The sequence below is a fragment of the Ochlerotatus camptorhynchus genome, unplaced genomic scaffold (genome assembly GCF_037179485.1).
Source record: "Ochlerotatus camptorhynchus isolate MF236.1 unplaced genomic scaffold, CSIRO-AGI_Acam_v1.1 ptg000639l, whole genome shotgun sequence".
Lineage (NCBI taxonomy): Eukaryota > Metazoa > Arthropoda > Insecta > Diptera > Culicidae > Ochlerotatus > Ochlerotatus camptorhynchus.
Window position 1 is genome coordinate 2,721,825 of NW_027041118.1, and position 20,676 is coordinate 2,742,500.

The following is a 20,676-nucleotide window of genomic DNA, read 5'->3' on the forward strand; positions in this document are numbered from 1 at the left end:
AGCAAACCGCACGTACTTGAGGATTACCCACTGTGCCATCCGAAAGAGTAAGAGGAGCCGTTTAATTTTCCGACGAGAATTAATTGCCATCCATCTCGTTGTATGATATTTTGTGCTCGACTAGGCGTGTGGACGTCGCGCAGTGAAATGATGTGTGGATTAAGATCTTTGATTTTACCGACATGAGGTTTATATTTTGGATCTTGTCTTGAAACAGTGCACGAGTGCTAGGTAATGGGCAGGACAATTAAAATATGGGCCAATAAACGTACCGTTAACATGAGCATTAAATAGAGGAGATGGCCAATCTAATGCAAAGATTCGAAACTCTTTTTTCACAGAGATTGAAATTACCTTTTCCTTCCTGATTTTGATCCTAATGTGCCTGCTCTCTACTTGGTGTTCTTTGAAGATCTTCCACAGTTTATAATTTAGAGCATGCTATGCCAACCAATGCATGAACTTTGTGTATTGATGGAAACTAGACTCTATGTCCAGGGAAGTCGTGTTAATTTACAACCTGAAAGTTTTTCTAGAAACACCGCGACCTGACCAGGCAATCTAAGGCCACTTGATCTTAGCGTTAGAACAGTTGAACAGTAAAATAAAGTTTTCTGTATGCAAACACTTCATTCCAACTGAAAAAAAATGTGTTTTGCTAATCGGTAAAGTGTTAGACCAGTTCTTTATTATATTTGTTAAATTATTTGTTAATTTATGTTTTTCAAATGATCTAAATTTGATCAGCACAATTTTGTTGATCACATGATGTGGCCCGAATCTAGAGCTCAAGATTGTTTAAAGCTTATTTTCATACTAGTGGTGCCTAGTGGAACAATTGCGAACTGAACTGTTTATCAGGTAGCGGTAGCTATGGAAACGTAAATAAAAACGATCAAATGCTCCTTTAACTTTGGAAAAATGCTCATGCACTGCGTAGCTACTCAGATTTACTGTCCTGTCTGTGTTTTTAGTCAATGGAGCAGAGCGCATCTTGAGCATCTTTAATGAGCTTCCAAAAGAATATTCTTAAGATTCTTCTTCTGGAAACTTCTTTTAGAATTTTCTTAAGAAACTTCTTTTAGGAGCTTCGCTTAGAACTTTCGTTAAAAGCTTATTCTAGACGCTTGCCTGTCACTCCGCTAATCTGACTAGAAACACACGGGCATGACAGTAAATCTGAGTAGCTACGTAGTAAAAGAGTACTTTTTTTTAGGTTTAAGGAGCATTTCATCGTTTTAATACTGCAAAAACCTTTTCTCATCAGTTAGCATTTTTGATAAAGTACTTATTATAATTATATGAACTTCAATGAACCTCTGAAAGTCAAGAAAGTTTTGTAAACTTTAAATGCGATCTGCGAACCGCTGAGAAAATTTAATAACACGAGGAAAGTAAAGCGGAATTTATAGCAATATCTGAGGGTTTCAGGAGAAAAATTTCCAAATTCAGAGACGTCCTGCGAACTTCAAAGAAGTGCTAAGAAACCTATATCATGTGAAATTTTCAAAATAACGTCTGAACTTTTTCAAAAAATCTTAATCTGAAAACCGCACTTCTGATCGAAATGACGTCTGAGACAAAGTGGAGAAGAAAAATATTGTTTTTTTTTTCTGGGAATTGTTCAATGTTTTCAGTTATTTTAAGTAAAACTAAAAATAATATGCTGAAGACCTGAATATATCTTAAGTCTGATTTTAAATTTTTTAAAGCTCATTTAAAAGGATAAAATTATGTTCACTTAATAAATAACAAAAACTGTATAGCAAGACCTTGTGGTGTTTTTTTGTTATGTTTAATATTGTTTTCATGTAATGTGTATACAGAAAAGGATATGTGAGATATTTTACATTATTTTCTGGTAAAAAATACACAAAAAAACGTACCAAAAATGTTTAAAAATTATACTAAAAGTTCGTGTTCTATGATTTTTTTTTTTCTGTTTCCAAGTGTCCATGGTTTTGAACATTGCCAAAGTTGGCATTTTTATAAGCTTTAAAAAATAAAAAAAATCCAGCAAAATATTTCATATATTTGAGTTTTAATTTTTTTCTTGTTTTTAATGTGGTGAATAATTGACTTTAGAATGTAGGTATACAAAAATTTACTGTTAATTTAAATAAAACAATACTAATATTAAATACTTCAATTATATTATTTTGACAAAGCGTCGATGGCACTAAGAGAACAAAATATAGTAATTTTTCACCGCTAGAAGCAATATTTGAAAATGAATATTATAAATTAAATATCCCAAATTTCACCACCAGTTTAAGGGGAATGAAGGTGATTCCTTTTAGAGTCCATAAATGGCCGCTAGGTACTTAGGCTATACATGCGCTTCCACTTCGAATTTTCAATTACACAAATCTCGGAAATCAGTGCCCCATCTCATTTGAAATTGTTACTTCATGTATGCTGCAGTGCAGCAAACGTAGAGTAACAATTTGAATGTTGCACTACCGTAAAACGGGGTAACATTGATAGTTTTTTAAAGTATATTCTAAATATTTTTTACAGAAATGTATGTTTTCCCAATTTTATATTTTTAAAAGAAGTACTGGGGATCCAAGCATTAATGAGTAAGTAAAATGTTTAACAGAAACTAAAGCATTTGCAATATTTTTTTTTAGTTTTGTCACCGAACTTCAGTATTTTGATTTGGGGTTACTTTGATAATATTCAATGAATGTAGAAAAAAAAATGGGTGAAACTCAAACAATTGAGTTCTTGAAATATAAAACTTTGAATGAGTATATAATCAGAAAACATCATAAGCAATAATAATTGAACATTGAATTTGTGATGACTATATTGGAAATACATTTAATAGGTAATGCTTTGAGTACATTTTTCAAACAGGTGAAAAACACGAAAATGGTTTTTAATATATTTGTTACATATGGAACACATACTATATAAAAACTACATACAATATCATCAGAAATACCCTAAGCTACAATATGGAACCAATGTTTCAAATTTGGAAAAAGCGCAGCGAGTAAATCTAATCCTTATATTATACTATCAAAGTTACCCGGATTATCAAAGATACCCCGTTTTACGGTACTTACCTTACCAATCAGAGTCAGGCCTTGTTGTCCTCTGCTGTCCAAAGAAGTCGTCTCCACTCTACTCGATCCATGGCCACACTTCGCCAACCTCGTAGTCTGCGAAGGGTCCGCAAGTCGCCTTCTACTTTGTCAACCCACCTTGCCCGCTGCACGCCTCTTCTTCTTGTTCCTGTTGGGTCGCTTTCTAGAACCATTTTCACTGGGTCGTCGTGCGGCATTCTAACGACGTGCCCAGCCCACCGTAGTCACCCATTTTTTGCAATGTGGACCATGGATGGTTCTCCCAGCAGCTGGTGCAATTCGTGGTTCATTCGCCTCCTCCACGATCCGTCATCCATCTTCATTCCACCGTAGATGGTACGCAACACCTTCCGTTCGAAAACACCACGAGCATAGTCCAGGTCTCGTGGCCGTAGAGCACCACCGGTCTAAGCAGCGTCTTGTAGACAGTCAACTTCGTGCGGCGGCGAATTTTATTCGACCGGAGCGTCCTCCGGAGTCCAAAGTAGGCACGATTCCCTGCCATAATGCGTCTTTGATTTTCTCTGCTGGTATCGTTTTCAGCGGTCACCAGTGAGCCCAAATACAGGAACTCATTGACCACCTCGATTTCGTCACCGTCAATCTAAACTCGGGGTGGAAGGCTAACATTGTCTTCCCTAGAACCTCTTCCTTTCATGTATTTTGTCTTTGATGCGTTGATGGCAAGTCCAATCCGCCTAGCTTCAGTCTTCAGTCTGATGTACGTTTCCGCCATCGTCTCAAAGTTCCGTGCCATGATGTCAATGTCATCGGCGAAGCCAAGAAGCTGGATGGACTTCCTGAAGATCGTGCCACTCGTGTCTATCCCAGCTATTCTGATCACACCTTCTAAAGCGACACGAAAGTCCATCACCTTGCCGTAATTTTTCAAAGAGATTCAAAGGGACTCGAGAGTGTCTCCGATACTCGAACAGTACCGCTGCAGCAGTACTACCTATGGCGGAACGGATTTCCCTCCAGCCATCTTCAAGCGAAGCTGCGTCAATCTGCTCTTCCGTGGGTAGTGCAACTTCCAGCTGCTGCGCGTAGTCCTGGGCAACTCCGGCGTCCCGTATTTGCTCAATGTTGGGTCGCGGCGTTCGACTTCGACGAGTGTTATGAACCGTCGAGAGTTTTGAGCGCATGCATACTGCAACTAGGTAGTGGTCTGAATCTATGTTCGCACTGCGGTACGTGTGGACGTTGATAATGTCGGAGAAGAATTTCCCGTCGATTAGAACGTGATCGATTTGGTTTTCTGTGTGTTGGTCAGGTGATCTACAAGTGGCTTTTTGGATATCCTTGCGGGGGAAAAAGGTACTTCAAACTACCATTCCTTGAGAGGCTGCAAAGTTCACGCATCGTTGGCCGTTGTCGTTCGATACGGCATGCAGGCTGTTTGACCCGATTGCCGGTCTATACATTGCATACCGTTTTATGGTACCTAAGTTAATATTTGTGCACTTCAGGTTTCGAAGCGGTTTCGAGAATAAAGATGTTACAGCTTTTCACCTTAAGCTTACCGCCGGCGCCGAAAAATTAACGTTTTGATTTTTCTAAAAATATTGGAAAAAAGTTATCAAAAATCTGTGAAATATCAGTTTTTAGCAAAATCAAAGGAAATTTTCGTAATAGGGTAAATGTTGGCTTCGGCACCCATTGACTGTTTTCGGCAACCAAAATTTAAACGTTAATTTCACTATGTTTTCCCATCAACGCACTTCCCTGAATGTGTCCAAACGATTGTTTAGCCTTTCAGCTTCAATCTGATTATATTTGAACGATCGAGCAATCCAGTAATGCTACATTTTTCTTCAAATAAAGCATATGCACTACAAAATGGGGTTGATTTTAAGTTGCCGATAATAGAACAGCTGGTTAACACGCAGTTCTAATGGGAAGGTTGCCGAAGAAAAAGAGGCTGCCGACAATAGTCACACTCACCTGAGAATTCTGTCGATTGGAATGGATAGAGAAGCAAACAGCAGATGCATGTAAACACACAGACACATCATATATGTGCGTGACGCTGAGAAAATGCTAGTAGAAGTGCAGACGCTGCTTAGATTGACGAGAATACGTAAATTCCCCTATGTTTTTTGAATCTCATTATTGAAAAAAGTTTGATGTAAAATACCGAAAAATCAGATATATTGAATTTATTTTACATCCAATCTTTTTAAATAAATTATCTGAAGTTCGATAAAATATCTAAATGATTATTAGAATAAATTAACTTATAGATATATCCGAACAAAAACCTGTACAGATCTTCACAACTGTAAGTTTTATTTGCCTCTTTAAATGGATGTTTAAATAAAAAAATGTTGGTTTGATCACCAAAAAAGCCGATTCTTTCGAAATACCGATTTAAGAAAAAAAAAAGTTGGTAAGATCTTATAAGGAAGGTAGGGGGTGTCAAAAAATTCTTACTATGTCTTACAAGGAGGGGAGGGGGTGTCTGAAATATTGGAAATCATGCTTACGTAATTATTTAATGGCCTCTAAGGTAAGATGGGGTGAGATGTGCGAGGAGAATTTTGGTGAGGTGATGTGACATGAGGTGAGTTGAGGTGAAGTTAGGTGAGGTGAGATGAGATTAATGTGAGCTGAGGTGAGGTTAGAAGATGAGATGTAGTAAGATAAGGTGAGATAAGATGAGGTGTGGTGATAAGAGATGAGATTAAATGAGATGAGATGAGTTGAGATGAGGTGAGGTGAGGTAAGATTATTTGAGGTAAGGTGAGGTAAGGTGAGGTGAGGTGAGATAAGATGACATGAGACATGGTGAGGTGAGGTGAGATTTGGTGAATTTGGGTGCGATTAATTGAGATGAAGTGAAGTGGGTTGAGTAGAGTAGAGGTGAGATGTGATGTGGTGGTGCGTTGATGGAAAATTAATGCTAAATCTTTCAAGAATCAAAAAACAAGATGATATTTCAAACCGATTTGAAGCCATATTATAAAAATCTGCCAAGAATTGACAAAATATCAGCAACATATATATTTTTTGTAGTATGATGTTGTGGGTAACCATGAACCTGCCGAATATATTTATGTTTTGAAAATCAACTTACTGTTTAAGAAATAATATGTTACTTATTTCTTAAACAGTAGGTTGATTTTCATTCAGCAAAGCGGGAACTTGGGCACTGAATTCTCCAAGTCTTTTGTCACCAGACTATTGTAGAATGCACTTATTTTTCATTAGTCATATTAGATTTCGCTTTCATGCAGTACTATGGGGAATGCGGGTAAAGTGATCCTTTTCCATGCTCTCAACAATCGATGAGACCTGTCAAGTATGATCTTCCACATCTTTTATCAAAGGAAAGTGTAGAATTAATAGCCTCTTTTGATGGACCATTAGGCTGGCTCACAAAAATAAAAGCTCTAAAACCCACTCTCTGAAAATTTCAGCTCATTTGGATGTAACACTAGCTGGCGCTTTTAGTTTGAATTTTGTATGGAGAATTCGGATAAAAAACTTAGAAAAATGACACTCCTACACTCTATCAATCATATAAAAAGGTTTCTTATTATCGATATGATTCAGATTTCCAAAACATGTAGTTCAATCAATGAGTAACAACTTTTCTGAAGATTGCATCATAAAACCCTTTTCCTTATTACAGAGTTATATAGATTTTTCTTCTTTAGTTTACTTAAATCTTTGGTTTTTATTAGTTAGGTAGGTTCCGATTCAACACATTGTAGTTTCATTTTTATACCTATGATCTTGACTTTTCTTTTACCAAGGGGATGAGTACTTGGGGGTTAGAAATTGATAAGTTCTTTAGTGGGCATGACACTGATGAAGACTGCAGATTGTAGTCAAAATACGTATCTGTCATGGATACGAAAATTAATTAAGTGGAATTAAGTGGAAGATAACCTTTTTTTGCTGTTTTATTTAAGCATTCCGCTAACAACCCAATTTCATTATTTCATTGTTCCTTATAGTTTAAACTACTGCAATTCTGAGCTTAATCGACTTTGCTGAATCAGTTCTATGCACGAAAGAGTGAAGTAATGTTATTTCTCCATACATTCCAACCAATATTCCCATATAAATATTAAATCAAAAGCGCCAGCTCGTGTTACATACTAATAATGGAACAAATCTAGGGGTTGACCCGTTGAAAAAATGATAAAAAAGTTCTCCATATAAATGTGGGCCATTCTAATGCACCATTAATGTAGAGTGAGCTAGGTGATTTTGAGATGAAATGTCATCCAATCCGTTTGTTTACATCATAATAATGAAACTCTAAATAATGTTTATTTTATTGCAACGAGAGTGGCCTTATTTTTCGATTATCTACATATCTAAACTTTTTTTTTTTCCTTTGGTTTGTTTTTTTTCCGTCGATTTTGTTTTCCGTGCTGAGCACCAATGCTACCGACGTGCCAGGAAGGCAGCTCCCACACCTGGACCCTACCTATCGACCCATCAACTCATGAACCGGGGACCAACGGCTTTACTTCCCATCCGAAGGAAGGCGTGATCAGAGATGTTATGCCTCAGAACATCCCGGCGGCGCCGACTGGGATTGAACCCAGGCCTGCTGGGGTGAGAGGTAATCACGCTTACCACTACACCACCGGCGCCGTTACATACATATCTAAACTGATTTACAGCTCAAATAGCCACACATTAAAAATCCGGAAGATTATAAAGGGTGTATTCGATAAAAATGGCACACACATGTTTAGTCACCAAAATTAAAACAATTATATGATTTTCTTGAAATTTTCAGTTAATGAAAATGTACTAATGAGTTATGATTTTTTTTTTTTTATTTAACTTCTTCTGTCATGCCAAATGCCCACACCTTCCTTTTCACTCCACCCATCAAATTTTGCACAAACGATTTACCCAGTGTTTTTGTTGTTTTTATCCAAATTTTCTTCAACTCCAGCTCTGATTTAATAGTTTTGGAATGTTTGCGAAGTTCCGTCCTCATAATTGCCCAGAACTTTTCAATTGAGCGAAGCTCCGGTGAATCTTTGGAATTCACTGAACTCCTCCTAATTTCACTGAAACATCCTTGAGATCGTGAGTCTTTCTGAGATTTTTTAAACTACAAATGAGGTTCATTGTGATTCTCCAATTTTCGCTATATTTCTCTGATCTTCTTTGAAACTAAGTTAATTGATCTTAAATTAGCATATTTGTCTATAGTTCACTTAACTTTCAGAAATTCAGAAATGACCAGGAAGTTAACAAAAAAGAAGAGAGGTTTAACTAGCTAAAGATATGTACAACGATCTTGAAAGATCTTTGAATTGCTTAGAGGATCTTCAGACTTCAAAGCTGTTTTGAGAGCTTCAGAGAATTTCGGACACGAGTTGCGAACGAGTAAATACACCTGAATTGATGTTCAGGGTCCTAATAAGGTCGTGGAATTTATGAGAGGCTTAAAAGATTTTTTCTGAGTTATGAAGGAGCTTAGACATAAAAATACTTTCTGTGAACTACAGAAACGTACTAAGAAATATTTCGATGTATAAATCCGTAACTTTTCCCAATGTCAGTATTTTGTCTGCACTCTGTATGAAGTCTGTATGCATGATCAAATGTCAGTGTAAATAAGGCCTGTGCTCTAAAAAAATTATTTTAAGTCGGATTTTCTTGAAACTTTCAGGGAATGAACTAATACATATGGATTATGTTTCGGCATAATTACTTTATTCAATTTCCTTTCCATCGTTGAAAGCCCGCACCTTTCCCCTGAAGACCCCTCATTACATTTTGTGCAATGGTGGAGCTGACCTTTTTGGTCACTTTTTTTTTAACTAGTTCGTTTATTTGGTAGGCTCAATCGCGTTAGCTTTACGGAGCCGATAGTTCATTGTTCTTTGTTTGTAACAAAATTCACTAAATTCTATGTCTAGTAGGAGTTGGACCGAATACTCGCGGCTTACTCGAGGTTAGAGAGGTACATTGTCGAAGGATAGGATCAGGGGAGGAGCTTGGGGGTAAGGTTTCGTTGTCTCATCAGAGTGTTGTCGCCAGTATTAATGGTAGTGCGGTTCTAGTTTCGTCTGGAGTTCGACCGGCTATGGTGACCAGTGGGCGACGATGAGACTCATCGAGACGGGGGGACAAGACAAACAAAAACTATTAAAGAGAGACAAAAGACAAAGGAATTAAATTCTTATACTAGACATTTGAAGAAACACATAAACCGATTGCATATAGCAGAAGCTTTGGTCACTTTCATCCATTCTTTCTTCAAATCTAGCTCGTTCTTAAACACCTTGGACGATTTTCGAACTTTGGCCTCCATTATGGCTCAAAATCTTTCCACCGGACGAATCTCTGGTGAATTTGGGGGGTTTGGTGGTTTTTGGTACAAAAACAAAGTTATTGTCTCTGTACCAATCCAACGTCGATCACGCGTAATGGCATGATGCCAGGTCCGGCCAAAATAATTTCTCGCCTCCGTGGGACCGCAGGAAGGGCAACAGACGCTTCTGGAGGCACTCGATAATTTACACATACATTGACGCTTTAATTCGACTGTTTTCAATTGATTTAATAAAATGCTTTATGAGAGGCGAACCAGCCTAAGGCTGAAAGCCTCCTAAATAAAGCTAAATAATAAAAATAATAAAATGCTTTATTAGACTAGCTCCATTTTTCGATTTCATTGCATTGCTTTAGAATGTTGCTGTATAAAGGTGAATACAGTCAGCAAAATAGCTCTTATACCACTATGCGTCCATGTTTTAATTGCATGCTCTGTAAATGCTTTAGAAACAACGTATTAGATTCATTATTCAACAACACTGGTCCAGTTTAACATCAAGACGAAATGTTACCGTTTTCGCTTTCCAAGTAGTAGGTCGCGAGTTCCATCCCAAGATCAACCATTTTTTTTATTTGTGTTCTAAATCGTAATCATCGATCATATCACTCGCGACAGCAAATTCATTGATAAGTTTAATAAATAACCCAGCATCCTTTCCTTGGAAATTGGAGAGGTGATGAGGTAGAATTGGTCTCATGTAAAACAACGATGATTGAATTAGTGATTCCCACTGGACCTTGGGGCGATCGGGAGTGCTGATTGATAGGTATTCAGTTTCAAACAAGCTTTTATTGAATATTGAGCAGCCCATATGATGTATTTTAGGATAGCTCAGATGGCAAGGAAACCGGCTGGTGATCGGAAGGTACATGGTTTGAAACCCATGCAACGGACATGTATATGTTAGTAAAAAATTTTCTAGTACTGTTTTGTGTGGTGCGTGCTTCGTCAGAAATAATGAAAACAATCACTAAAGAAAAGAAAACTCTGTCCTATTGTCCTCTACTCCGTTCTTTATTTTCGGGTTAATTTTCCTGCAGTTGAATAATCGTTAAGAAATGTATAAAACTACAAGGGACAGTCCAATGGGGTTGTACGAACAGTTGACGTAGGACTACGCTCACATATGTACACTATTTTGAACGAACGTTATTTGAAATTCCCGATATTATTATGACATCCGTGAATTTCTTCCGAAGAGTAATAATTGGTCAGTGTCCATTTTCCGTTTAATACTAATAAGATTCTTTTTCAGTTCATGTATGATTATTCTTGTGTTAGAAAATGATCCAAACTAACTCTTTCTTTGAAAATTGTGGTGGCTTTGAAAAGGGCCGTTTTGATGGTTTGTGGCTCTGAAAAGATCCGTTTTGGTGTTGCATGGCCGTCAAAAGAAGTAAGGACTATCTAACGTTTATGTAATCACAAAAGCACAAGAATGAGGATCGGCTCGACGATGCCAATCTTATAAAGTGGCTGCTGACACGTGATTGGTTAGTTGCATTATCCAATCAGGTTGCAACTCGTGATGGTAGCTTCTAGAATTTTTCATGCGAGCTGTGCTTAACTAGGATGTTGACAAAATGAACCATTATGTCAAAGCTAGTTTGCACATAGATGGCGCTGTTCCATTGATAGTAAGTAATAAAATTCTAAGACTTCCACGGATACGGTGAGCTAGTTTGTGCTTTGGTGAGTTTCGACATGACGATAAAGTGCTTGATGACGGTGGCCCACAATGCTTTCTCACGATAAGCAACTGTACCCAAACAGTGACAGTGTGGCTTCATCACTGCTACTCTGTCTAGAGCGCTCTTGCAGGCAGCCTTGGCAGCGAGCTGCTTGTGGACCCTTTCGAACACGTCTGAAGTTCGAAAGGAAATGCAGCAACGGCTTGATTCGTTTGGGTTCAACTATGTGATGTCTTTGTTAGGAAATACACCTTATGGTGTAAGCAAATGTATGGGAAATTTTGATGCTAAAATTTTAGTTAAATTGCTTAGTTGTTTAACTATTTGAACTATTTGTACTATATGCCACACAATTGCTGGAGTAAGCCCCCGTCGAATGAAATATTGCATGACATATTTCACACTAATGCTTTGGAGATATATGCGTTCAAAACCTGACCCTTTCGTTACAAGCTCATTATTCGTACTCTCAAAGTGTACCCCCATATAGAAAACAAAGACGTTGTCCTACGTCAATAGTGCCTAATTTAAACGTTACTTCACATTTTGTTTTCCTCTGTTCGGGACCTAAAACCACTGCGACCAGTAATTTGATCTACTGTAGTATATCCCGTGTCCTTAGTTTAGTGCATGTCGCATTACTCCATCACTATTGAGAAATCATGAAATATTTGATTTTTTTACAGTTGTCATTCTCGCATCTAATTGAAAGGTCCCGCTATTTATACCCTTCGGATTGTTGGAACACCCTCCAAAGGCGCGCCCCTTTGCCAGTCAAAATCGGATTCCTTAGCAATAAAATTAAGGAATGACACCGATAATGATCATGCATCAGAACCCTAGTCTTAACCACTTGAAACTAGGGAACAACGAATAGAAGATTAGAAATCACATAGATGAACTAACTAACTCATTTTTTCTTTGTTTCAAGATTATCCTCGGTGAACAAAGCCGAGTCTTGTCACTATCAACAAGGCATACAAAGTAACAAGGACTAAGATGTGTTCCTTTGATTACTGAAAAATCCTGTTTCCCTAGTTTGAAGTAGTCAGGACTAACTAGGAATCGGTGGTAGATCCCGTAACGTACCACGAAAAGGTGATCTACCCATGTTACGGGGTTGTTCCTTCATTTAGTTCAATTTGTTCTACCGTTCTTTAAAAAAAATGTTCGTTCATTAGTTCATTCAGAAGAACTAGTTCTTAAGAACTGTTCGTGAACGGATTGCCTATCTCTACTCTACATTGATGGTGCATTAAAAGAGCCTATACAGTACACTGAAAACTCCGTTGACGAAGTTTTTTTTATATGTATTCAGTTCACGTCACTCTTTTACGAAGTAAATAAATCTCAAACGAGTTTTTTTTACGAAGCAAATTCCAATTAACGAGTTCTTTTGCGTTTCTGGGAAACTAAGAAAAACAGGGAAATACACCTCACTATGGGTAATTTTGAAATCGGGGTAACGTGTAGAGACCGGAAATCCATGTCTGACGCCCTTTTTATCCAAAATGGTGGCTTCCAGATAGAGAAAAGCTTGGAAATACTGGATTGGGGAAATGGATGTAATATCGGCCTAAATTCCCCTAATGTGGGCCCATACATACATTCAGCAATCGATTAAATTTTCAATAGCGACCAAAAATATCCTTTAGCACCGTCTGAATGACGCGATCATCTAGATAAAATTGATAAATAGCAGATTTTTAGCGATGGGCCCAATCTTAGATGCAACATTAGAGCCATTTCCCCTACTTGGATATTTTTGGAATACGGATGACGTGTAAGGACCGAAAATCAATCTTTGATGCCATTTATTTGCAGCAGACTGCAGAAAAGTTTAAATATTTTCTCTTCTTATTTACAAAAGTCGAAGATTTCTCACAACGATTCCAAAACTCAACTTATAATATTTCCACATAAGCCTAGAGCTTCCTTTTTGAAACCTAGTAGTGTATAGTCACATAGTCACTATGAAGGGAGTTCCAATTTCCAATCCCACCAAGGTGGTCATTCGCTAAAACAGGCCTGATAGGACTAGGAACTGTAATTAATAATAATTGAAATTCAAAAGAACTAAAGTTGAAAAGACGCATCTGTGTCACTTGATAAGTTATACATGTAAACCATACAAATTCAAGAAATATAGATCATTTAAAGCCAAAAAAAAAAGAGTTCCAATTTCTTGGTCAAACCAAGTGAAATATCTTGGATTTTGACCAAAAATTAACTTTTAAAGATCACATTGAGGGCATTCAAGCCAAATGTAACAAATATATAAAATGTTTGTATCCTCTTATAAACAGGAAATCCAAATTTTGCCTGAAAAATAAACTTCTAATATTTGAACAAGTTTTTAGACTGGCCATGCTTTACGCTGTGCCAATATGGTCTAGTTGTTGCACTACCAGGAAAAAAGCACTTCAAAGGATTCAGAACAAAGTGATTTTGAAGTTGCCTCCCTGGTACAGTACTATCGAGGTACATAGAATTTTGAATTTTGAGGCTATAGAACAAATGTCCAACAAAATAATTAATAATTTCAGGCAAAAATCGTTGCAATCCTCAATTGCAACGATTAATTCCCTTTATACTTAGATAAGATTTAGTTTTAGTTTTTAGTTTTAAAATGTTAATTGTTATACTGACATGCAGGTTTAAAATACTAATTTGCCAAGGCAGGAACAATGTAAAAACGTTTAGATATATATCATAACAACTAAGGCTGGTAAGTTAATGTAGTAGCTGAAGCACCTAGGTTAAAATGAAATTTAATTTATTTTGAATTTGGAACAAATAAAAAGTTAAAAAAAAATCTCTGATGCCATTTTGAAATTAAAGATGGTGGTGTAAAACAATAATAAAATGGTGATGAAAAAACTTATCTTTGAAGATGGAGAATCAAGAGTTACTTATGAAAAAGGCATATTTGGCGACATTACTTTTAAATTCTCTAAAAACGACTGCATTGAAAATGTTGCTCACCAAGATAATTTGAATACCTTGGAGAAGTATATAACACCATTTATTATGTGCTAACTTATACAAGTACACAGATACAAATTCTGAATTTTAATTGTGATGTAAACATTCATTCACGTAAACTTGTATTTCATCTCACACAACCGAGTAACTTGTAAACAATGTTGTTGACAAAGATGGGCTTTTGTATACAATATTTGCTACATTGCATGAAATGTGTCATGTAAACGTATATGATATGTGACGCTCCATTTATGTGCATCATATTGAACAGAAATTTTCACTTATTTTTCTAACTGTGTGCATTAAATAAGAAAACAGTTTATTTTCGTTTTTCCAGAATTTTCTTATTTTACGATGTAAATCTCAAATATAGTGTTTTTAAGGCTCTTCTTTGACTATCCAATCCCCGGGTTTGTTCGTAAATTATGATTTGAAGTGTATTGTGAGGTATTTGATTGTATTTCCCAGTTTTTCTGTAACCGAATTTCAAAATGGCGTCAAATATGGATTTCCGGTCCATACATGTCACCCCGATTCCGAAAGTTCCCATATTGTGAAGTATTTGCCAATATTTTTAGAAAACCTTTTCAACGAGGTAAATCCCAAATATCGAGTTTTTTAACGTACTGCCTTCAATTTCCAGCTGTGCAGGGGCAATCTGGGTAACATAGACCAAACACTGCAGTGCAATCACTTTGAACTTTGACATGTCTTTCCCAGACATTTTCCATGCATGAAATGCTTTAAATTACCTTTCAATATTTGATGAATGGTACAATAGCTTCATTCTGGAAAAAGATTGATATTTTTGATACGCCACCCCCTATTTCAGTTCGCAACACAAAAACAAACATCTGTGCATGTGTGATTTGCATGAAATTAAAATATAATATACTTAAAACTATAATTAACAACTTTGTTCAAGTCGATTTGATGCTCCAGAAAACAGAAATTGGCTTTCGGTCAGAATGCAGATAAACCTTGATCTGAGCAGAAAAGCAGGTATGCTGATATGGAATATTTCATAGTATGCTTTGCCAGATTTTTTTTACCTCAATGTTTATAAACATATTGTGCTGTCATCTCTGGATACAATAGTGCCATGGAATTTAGAAGTGATACGGAGAAGTGGTTGATCGGTCAGCCCATTACCAGGTTTTTTTCATCGCGCACAATCTCGCTCCACGATACGACAATGCTGCTGGAAGGTGGTTCAATTGGCAGAACAAGTTTGGGTCAGAGCTCATATCCCAATGAGGAAAACCTGCGATAGTATCAAGGCTTTGGAAAAACTTCATGATTGGTGGACAAACATTAAAAAAAAATGTATTTCCCGCATTGACAAAATATTTGTTCAGCAAAGGAAAGCCTTCAACGAAGGATTGGATAACCTTTTTGGATATGACTCATTCAAATGATTACAGAAGCAGAAGATTGCGATTTTCTTTTAGCGCAGAGAGAAAAAGGGAGGCCAGGATTCAGGAGGGCTATACTATGGATACTATGGCTGGTTTCCACACTGGGATACGAGCTCTGACCAAATTTTTTCTGCTGATTGAACCACCTTCCAGCAGCATTGTCGTATCGTGGAGCGAGATTGTGCGCGATGAAAAAAGAAGAGTTGCAGTACTTCTCGGTTACTCGGATGTTTTCCACCGGTGAAACTGGTAATGGGCTGACCGATCAACCACTTCTCCGTATCACTTCTCAACTCCATGGCACTATTGTATCCAGAGATGACAGCACAATATGTTTATAAACATTAAATTAAATAAAAATCTGGCAAAGCATACTATGAAATATGCCTTATCAGCATACCTGTTTTTCTGGTCAAATCAAGGTTTATCTGCAATCTGAGTTCCGAAAGCCAATGTCTGTTTTCTGGAGCATCAAATCGATTTGCAGTCTGGAACAAAGTTGTTGATTATAGTTTTAAGTATAATATATTTTAATTTCATGCAAATCGGTTCATTAAGAAAAAAGTTAGAATTTAATAGATTTTAGTGGATCATCATTTTCTCCCATACTAATTTGACGAAAATCCCGAACAAAATTGAAATCGTTGGTGCGACCTTTTAACGTTGACCAATTTAGCTGATTCTTTGCACAGATGTTTGTTTTTGTGTTATGAAGTAAACTAGGGGGTGGCCTATCAAAAATATCGATCTTTTTTTTTCCAGAATGAAACACCCTAATGGTACAATAAACGAAGATTTCCTCGAGAATTTTAGGGGAAATTTTGCAAAATAGGTCACTTCCCGTCATTTACCGTGGATGAAACCATCACCAATCGATTTTCAGCTCAGTTTTAAGATTCTCCGGACCAGACCGGGAATCGAACCCGGCACAACCGTCTTGATAGCCTACTCAGTAAATGTATGGTGTTTACAAGCCGTGGCAGCGGTTTCGATTCCCGACTCGGTCTAGAACATCTTTCGGGCTGTAACTGTCTACTTTCCTGGGCATAGAGTTTCATTGTGTATACAAATTGGGTGGCATAGAAAGAACTCACTTATTAACTGTCGAAGTGCGCCTAGAACACTAAGTTGAGAGCCGAAAAAATCCTCGCTAAAGAAGCTTAAAAAGCCTAGAAAAAGATAGAATACATCCGTCTTGAACATGCCATGCCTTAACTGACTGTGCTTTCTGAAGCCCCAATCGATTTGGTGTCCAAGTATTTATAATTTGTATCAAGGGAACACTGAAGGATGCATCCCAAATGGTTGAATAGTTCCGAGCATAATAGTTCAGCACTCATGTCAAATGGTGTTTGTAAGATTTTAAAGCCTACTTTTCCTTGTTATGATAACCTAAAAATGATCACGTCAAGTTTCACAACCTGTAAATGTGTGTTGAGTAGCGTTCGTTTTCATTTGAAATTTGATCCACACCTTCACGACAGATCAAAGCGTATAGACCCATCGAATCGATCGGTTTTCATCGCATCATAGGTATCCGGTCACTAATCTGAAGGGCTTGGACCATAACGACACACTCACTCAAATTCCTCAGAGGACTTTAACGAGCTCGTAAAGTTCGCCACCAGCTACCAGGTTCAGAAGATTTACGATCGGAAACATTGATAAACTCTTTTCCGCAGGCCAATCGATGGATCATTTCCCCGAGAGGGGTTCGAATTTTCCTCAATGGCCTCATCTTAGACACAGAATCTAATTAGCAACGACTTGAAATTATCTGAATATGACCACCTTCCTTCCGAATGCCGATGATCACGAGCGATCGCACACGCAGACACCCCCGCACTCAGAATTGACTCGTTTCGTTTGGAGAAAAACATGCACCCCGCGTTTTCTCAGCGATCGGCTCTCTTTTCTCTTGCTTATTTGCCAGTGATCGTTCGTAACAACTACGATTTTTATTTCTTCTCATGAGAACAGGATGCGCCAGCATCAGCAACACAACCATCACGGGTGTATGGGTGCTCGCGTGCGCATAATCAGATCTTCGGTTCGTCGGAAGGATGATGATCACGCCGCTTTCGGCTTTTCGGTTCTGACGAAGACGGGGAAGCGAAGGGAAAGCGATTTTCCACGGTGATGGTCGTGGAAAAAAGTGGATTTGCTCTCCCTCGCATCCATATACGGTCTGACTCATAACGGACGGGACTGAGTCGGCGACCGAGCCGGAGCGTGCGGGATCTGGTGGGTTGGTTGACGGCGGCCCAGGGGCGTACGCAGCAACATTTGAAGGTGTTTGATGATGCTGCTGGTGCTGTCGGCGCGTCGTCGGAAAGAGTGGGTAAAGCATGCGGTCTATTTTTAAAAATTTCTGTCTTAAGACAACAGCAGCACCAAGTGTGGAGTTTTCGGTTGGCCGTGTGTGGAAGGCGGTGGAAATTCATAATTTTTCCTGCCGTGGTGCAGGGCTGGGGGAACGGGTCGGGGGCGGGGGTCATTCTCTCGTACACACCAACACAGAGATGGGAGTGATCCGGCACGATCTCGGCGAGGCCACCTTCACCGCGCGCCGAAGGTATAAAAGTGTCCTGCATCGGTCCGAACCGTTACAGTCTCAAGTGTAGAACTCGTGGTGAACGGACCGTACAACGCGTTACCTCAAACTTTGTCTCCTTCTCTTCCGGTGAAAGGCCAAAAAACAACCCTCATTCAAAATGTGTGACGATGATGTTGCTGCGTTGGTCGTTGATAACGGTGCGTATCCTGTGATTGGTTCTTGGATAAGGAACGGTGGATTAGCCGGATTACAAGTGGCTGAAAGTGGCAGTGATAAGTGCGATTATGGATGATCGAAGCGGCGACAAAGGCTTGTGCGGATATTGGATAGCTAGTGATCGATCGAGTGGTCATGATTGGACAGGCAGATCATCGAAGATCGAACTGAAAGTGGATTTAGATTTTGGAATTTAAATCGTTTGGCAAGTGCCTGATTTTTGAGCTAATCAGTTGTGTGATTTGAGTTCTCAGTATAAATGGGCGTGGTCACGAGATTTAAAAGTTCGTGAAGCTTGGTACATTCACAGTATTTGTTGGATGGCAGTTTCGCATGGATTTACTGAATCTGTTCTAACGGTCATCGCAGGATTCGATGATAGCCATCGCAGTGAACAGTGTTGTCAGTTTTTTAAAAGCATAGTTGTCAAGACTGGAAACTATGCTTAAAGTTAGCTTTCTTTTGCTTGAAATTTTCTGTCAAATTGGTGGACGCAAAAATGTTCAAGTTGAAAATTGACCCACTACTTTATATTCTACATGAAAGCGAAATTCTTCGTGATGATTCTCATTATCAAAAGTTTGATCGATTGCCGTTGAATGTTTTGAAATGTCGGTAACGGGATATGTAATTAGTGATGAGAAGATTGTTAGATATAAAATTTTAAAAGGCTTTTTCAATCTAAAAAATTTGTCTTGTTTCACCAATATGTGAACTAAAACTTGAATTCATGTTAACCTTTTATAATTATTTGAAGTGAAGAGCAGTTTTGCTTCCAGCATGTCATTTAAAGTTTCAAACTGTTTGTAAACGTAGATTACTTACCGAACTTGTTGAAAGGTAGATTTCCATTGATATTAGATTGAAATGTGCCGGTTTTCGACTTATTTAAAGCTCGATGGTTATTTAAATTCACAAATTTGATATCAGAGAGCAGTATGTAGAATCCTTTCAAGATCTTTACCAGCATTTTAAAGTTAGTATAAATGTCACTAAATCTACTTACAAATAAATTTTAAACCACCCCTAAAGTTTAAATTTGTTAAAGTTATCTGCGTTTCCAGATTTCGGCTTCCGAAAAGCGATTCAATGAACCGTTTTAAATAAATACCCAGACAACCAGAAGTCGTATAACAATTAGTGTTTGACCGAGTATCAAGCTTAAAGCTAGCTCAAATATATTTTTTGCCACTCGTTTGAAAGGAAGAGGCCGAATATCAACAACAAAATACATGTTAACAACGAATACCTGGCCAAATAGAACTATTCGGTGGAGCTCGAATAACAAAGCACAGATATAATCTTACAATACTACAGATTTAGTCCAAATTGTCCAAAATGATATTTGACTGAATTTCATCGCTGATGTTCATATTTTATCGTATATAATGCAAACTTTTGTCCTTTGTACGATAGAGCATTTTTTTCATTGTAAAGGAGCACAAATTAAATTGGATAAACCCGTAAGTTTCGTTGAACTGAGTATGTTATTACAGATTATGTCGTATATAATGACAATTTGAATCGCTTACAAAGTTATTTAAAATTTGTACATATATGGGCTGCACTTTTGTAGGTATAAGCCATTTTATGCATTACATACGATTTGTTTGTAGATATGTATGCTTGAATATCATAAAACACAACTTTGATATACATGTATTCTGATTCTGGGAAGCATTAGCTAAATTCCAACCTATTTAAAAGTCTCCTAATCCACTGAAATTTAGCTGAGATTGAGCGTACATATAGGGTAATTTAGAGTCAGTATCTGACTTCCCTGCAAAACTCTCAGCTGACTAAAAGCATAACTAGTTTTTTTTTACAGCTGAATAAGCTACTATTCAGCATTCGATATTTTTTTAGTTCTGTCACCGACAGTGAAAATTATCTTGCTTTGACTTTTAGTCATCGAAAAATTACAATCCTTTTGCACAGTTTTGCTAGAAAATTCACAAAAATCGATTCTTTTTATAAGAAGTTTATATATTGTTAGAGATGTGATGCCATAATTATGGCAATGCAGTGGAAGATTCTCATTCATTAAACGTTATAGTAGGCTACACGAAAAGAATACTGTTATCAAATTTAGCAAAATGTTAGTCATAATCGGCCAAAGTGAAGCTTTTAGCTTGATTTTGCTTATACAAGTTAATTTTTAAGGGGAAGCTTGTCGCACATTTGTTTTGGAAAATTGCTTTGGCTAAGTGGTCGGTCGTTTCCTCATCTGCGTTTGACGTTATTTCTTAAGCTACGAATTGCTTTCAATCGCAGTTTGTTAGGAAAATCAATCCAAACTATTGAAACAAATTGTATGTTTATTACGAGATAACCGTTCTCAAAATGCTAATCAAAATACATTTACCTTCCGTTAATCCTACAAATCCATGATTGGAAT

General features: G+C 37.5%; 1 protein-coding gene across 1 annotated transcript in view; it reads left to right on the plus strand.

The window, feature by feature from the left end:
- Positions 1-18,127: 18,127 nt before the first annotated feature.
- The window catches only part of Act57B (Actin 57B), a 4,665-nt gene continuing 2,116 nt past the window's right edge, over positions 18,128-20,676 (plus strand). The window contains exon 1 of the mRNA XM_065237732.1: positions 18,128-18,259. Within this exon, the coding sequence (XP_065093804.1) occupies positions 18,220-18,259 (40 nt within the window). The 5' untranslated portion in view covers positions 18,128-18,219. The remainder of the gene's footprint in view (positions 18,260-20,676) is intronic.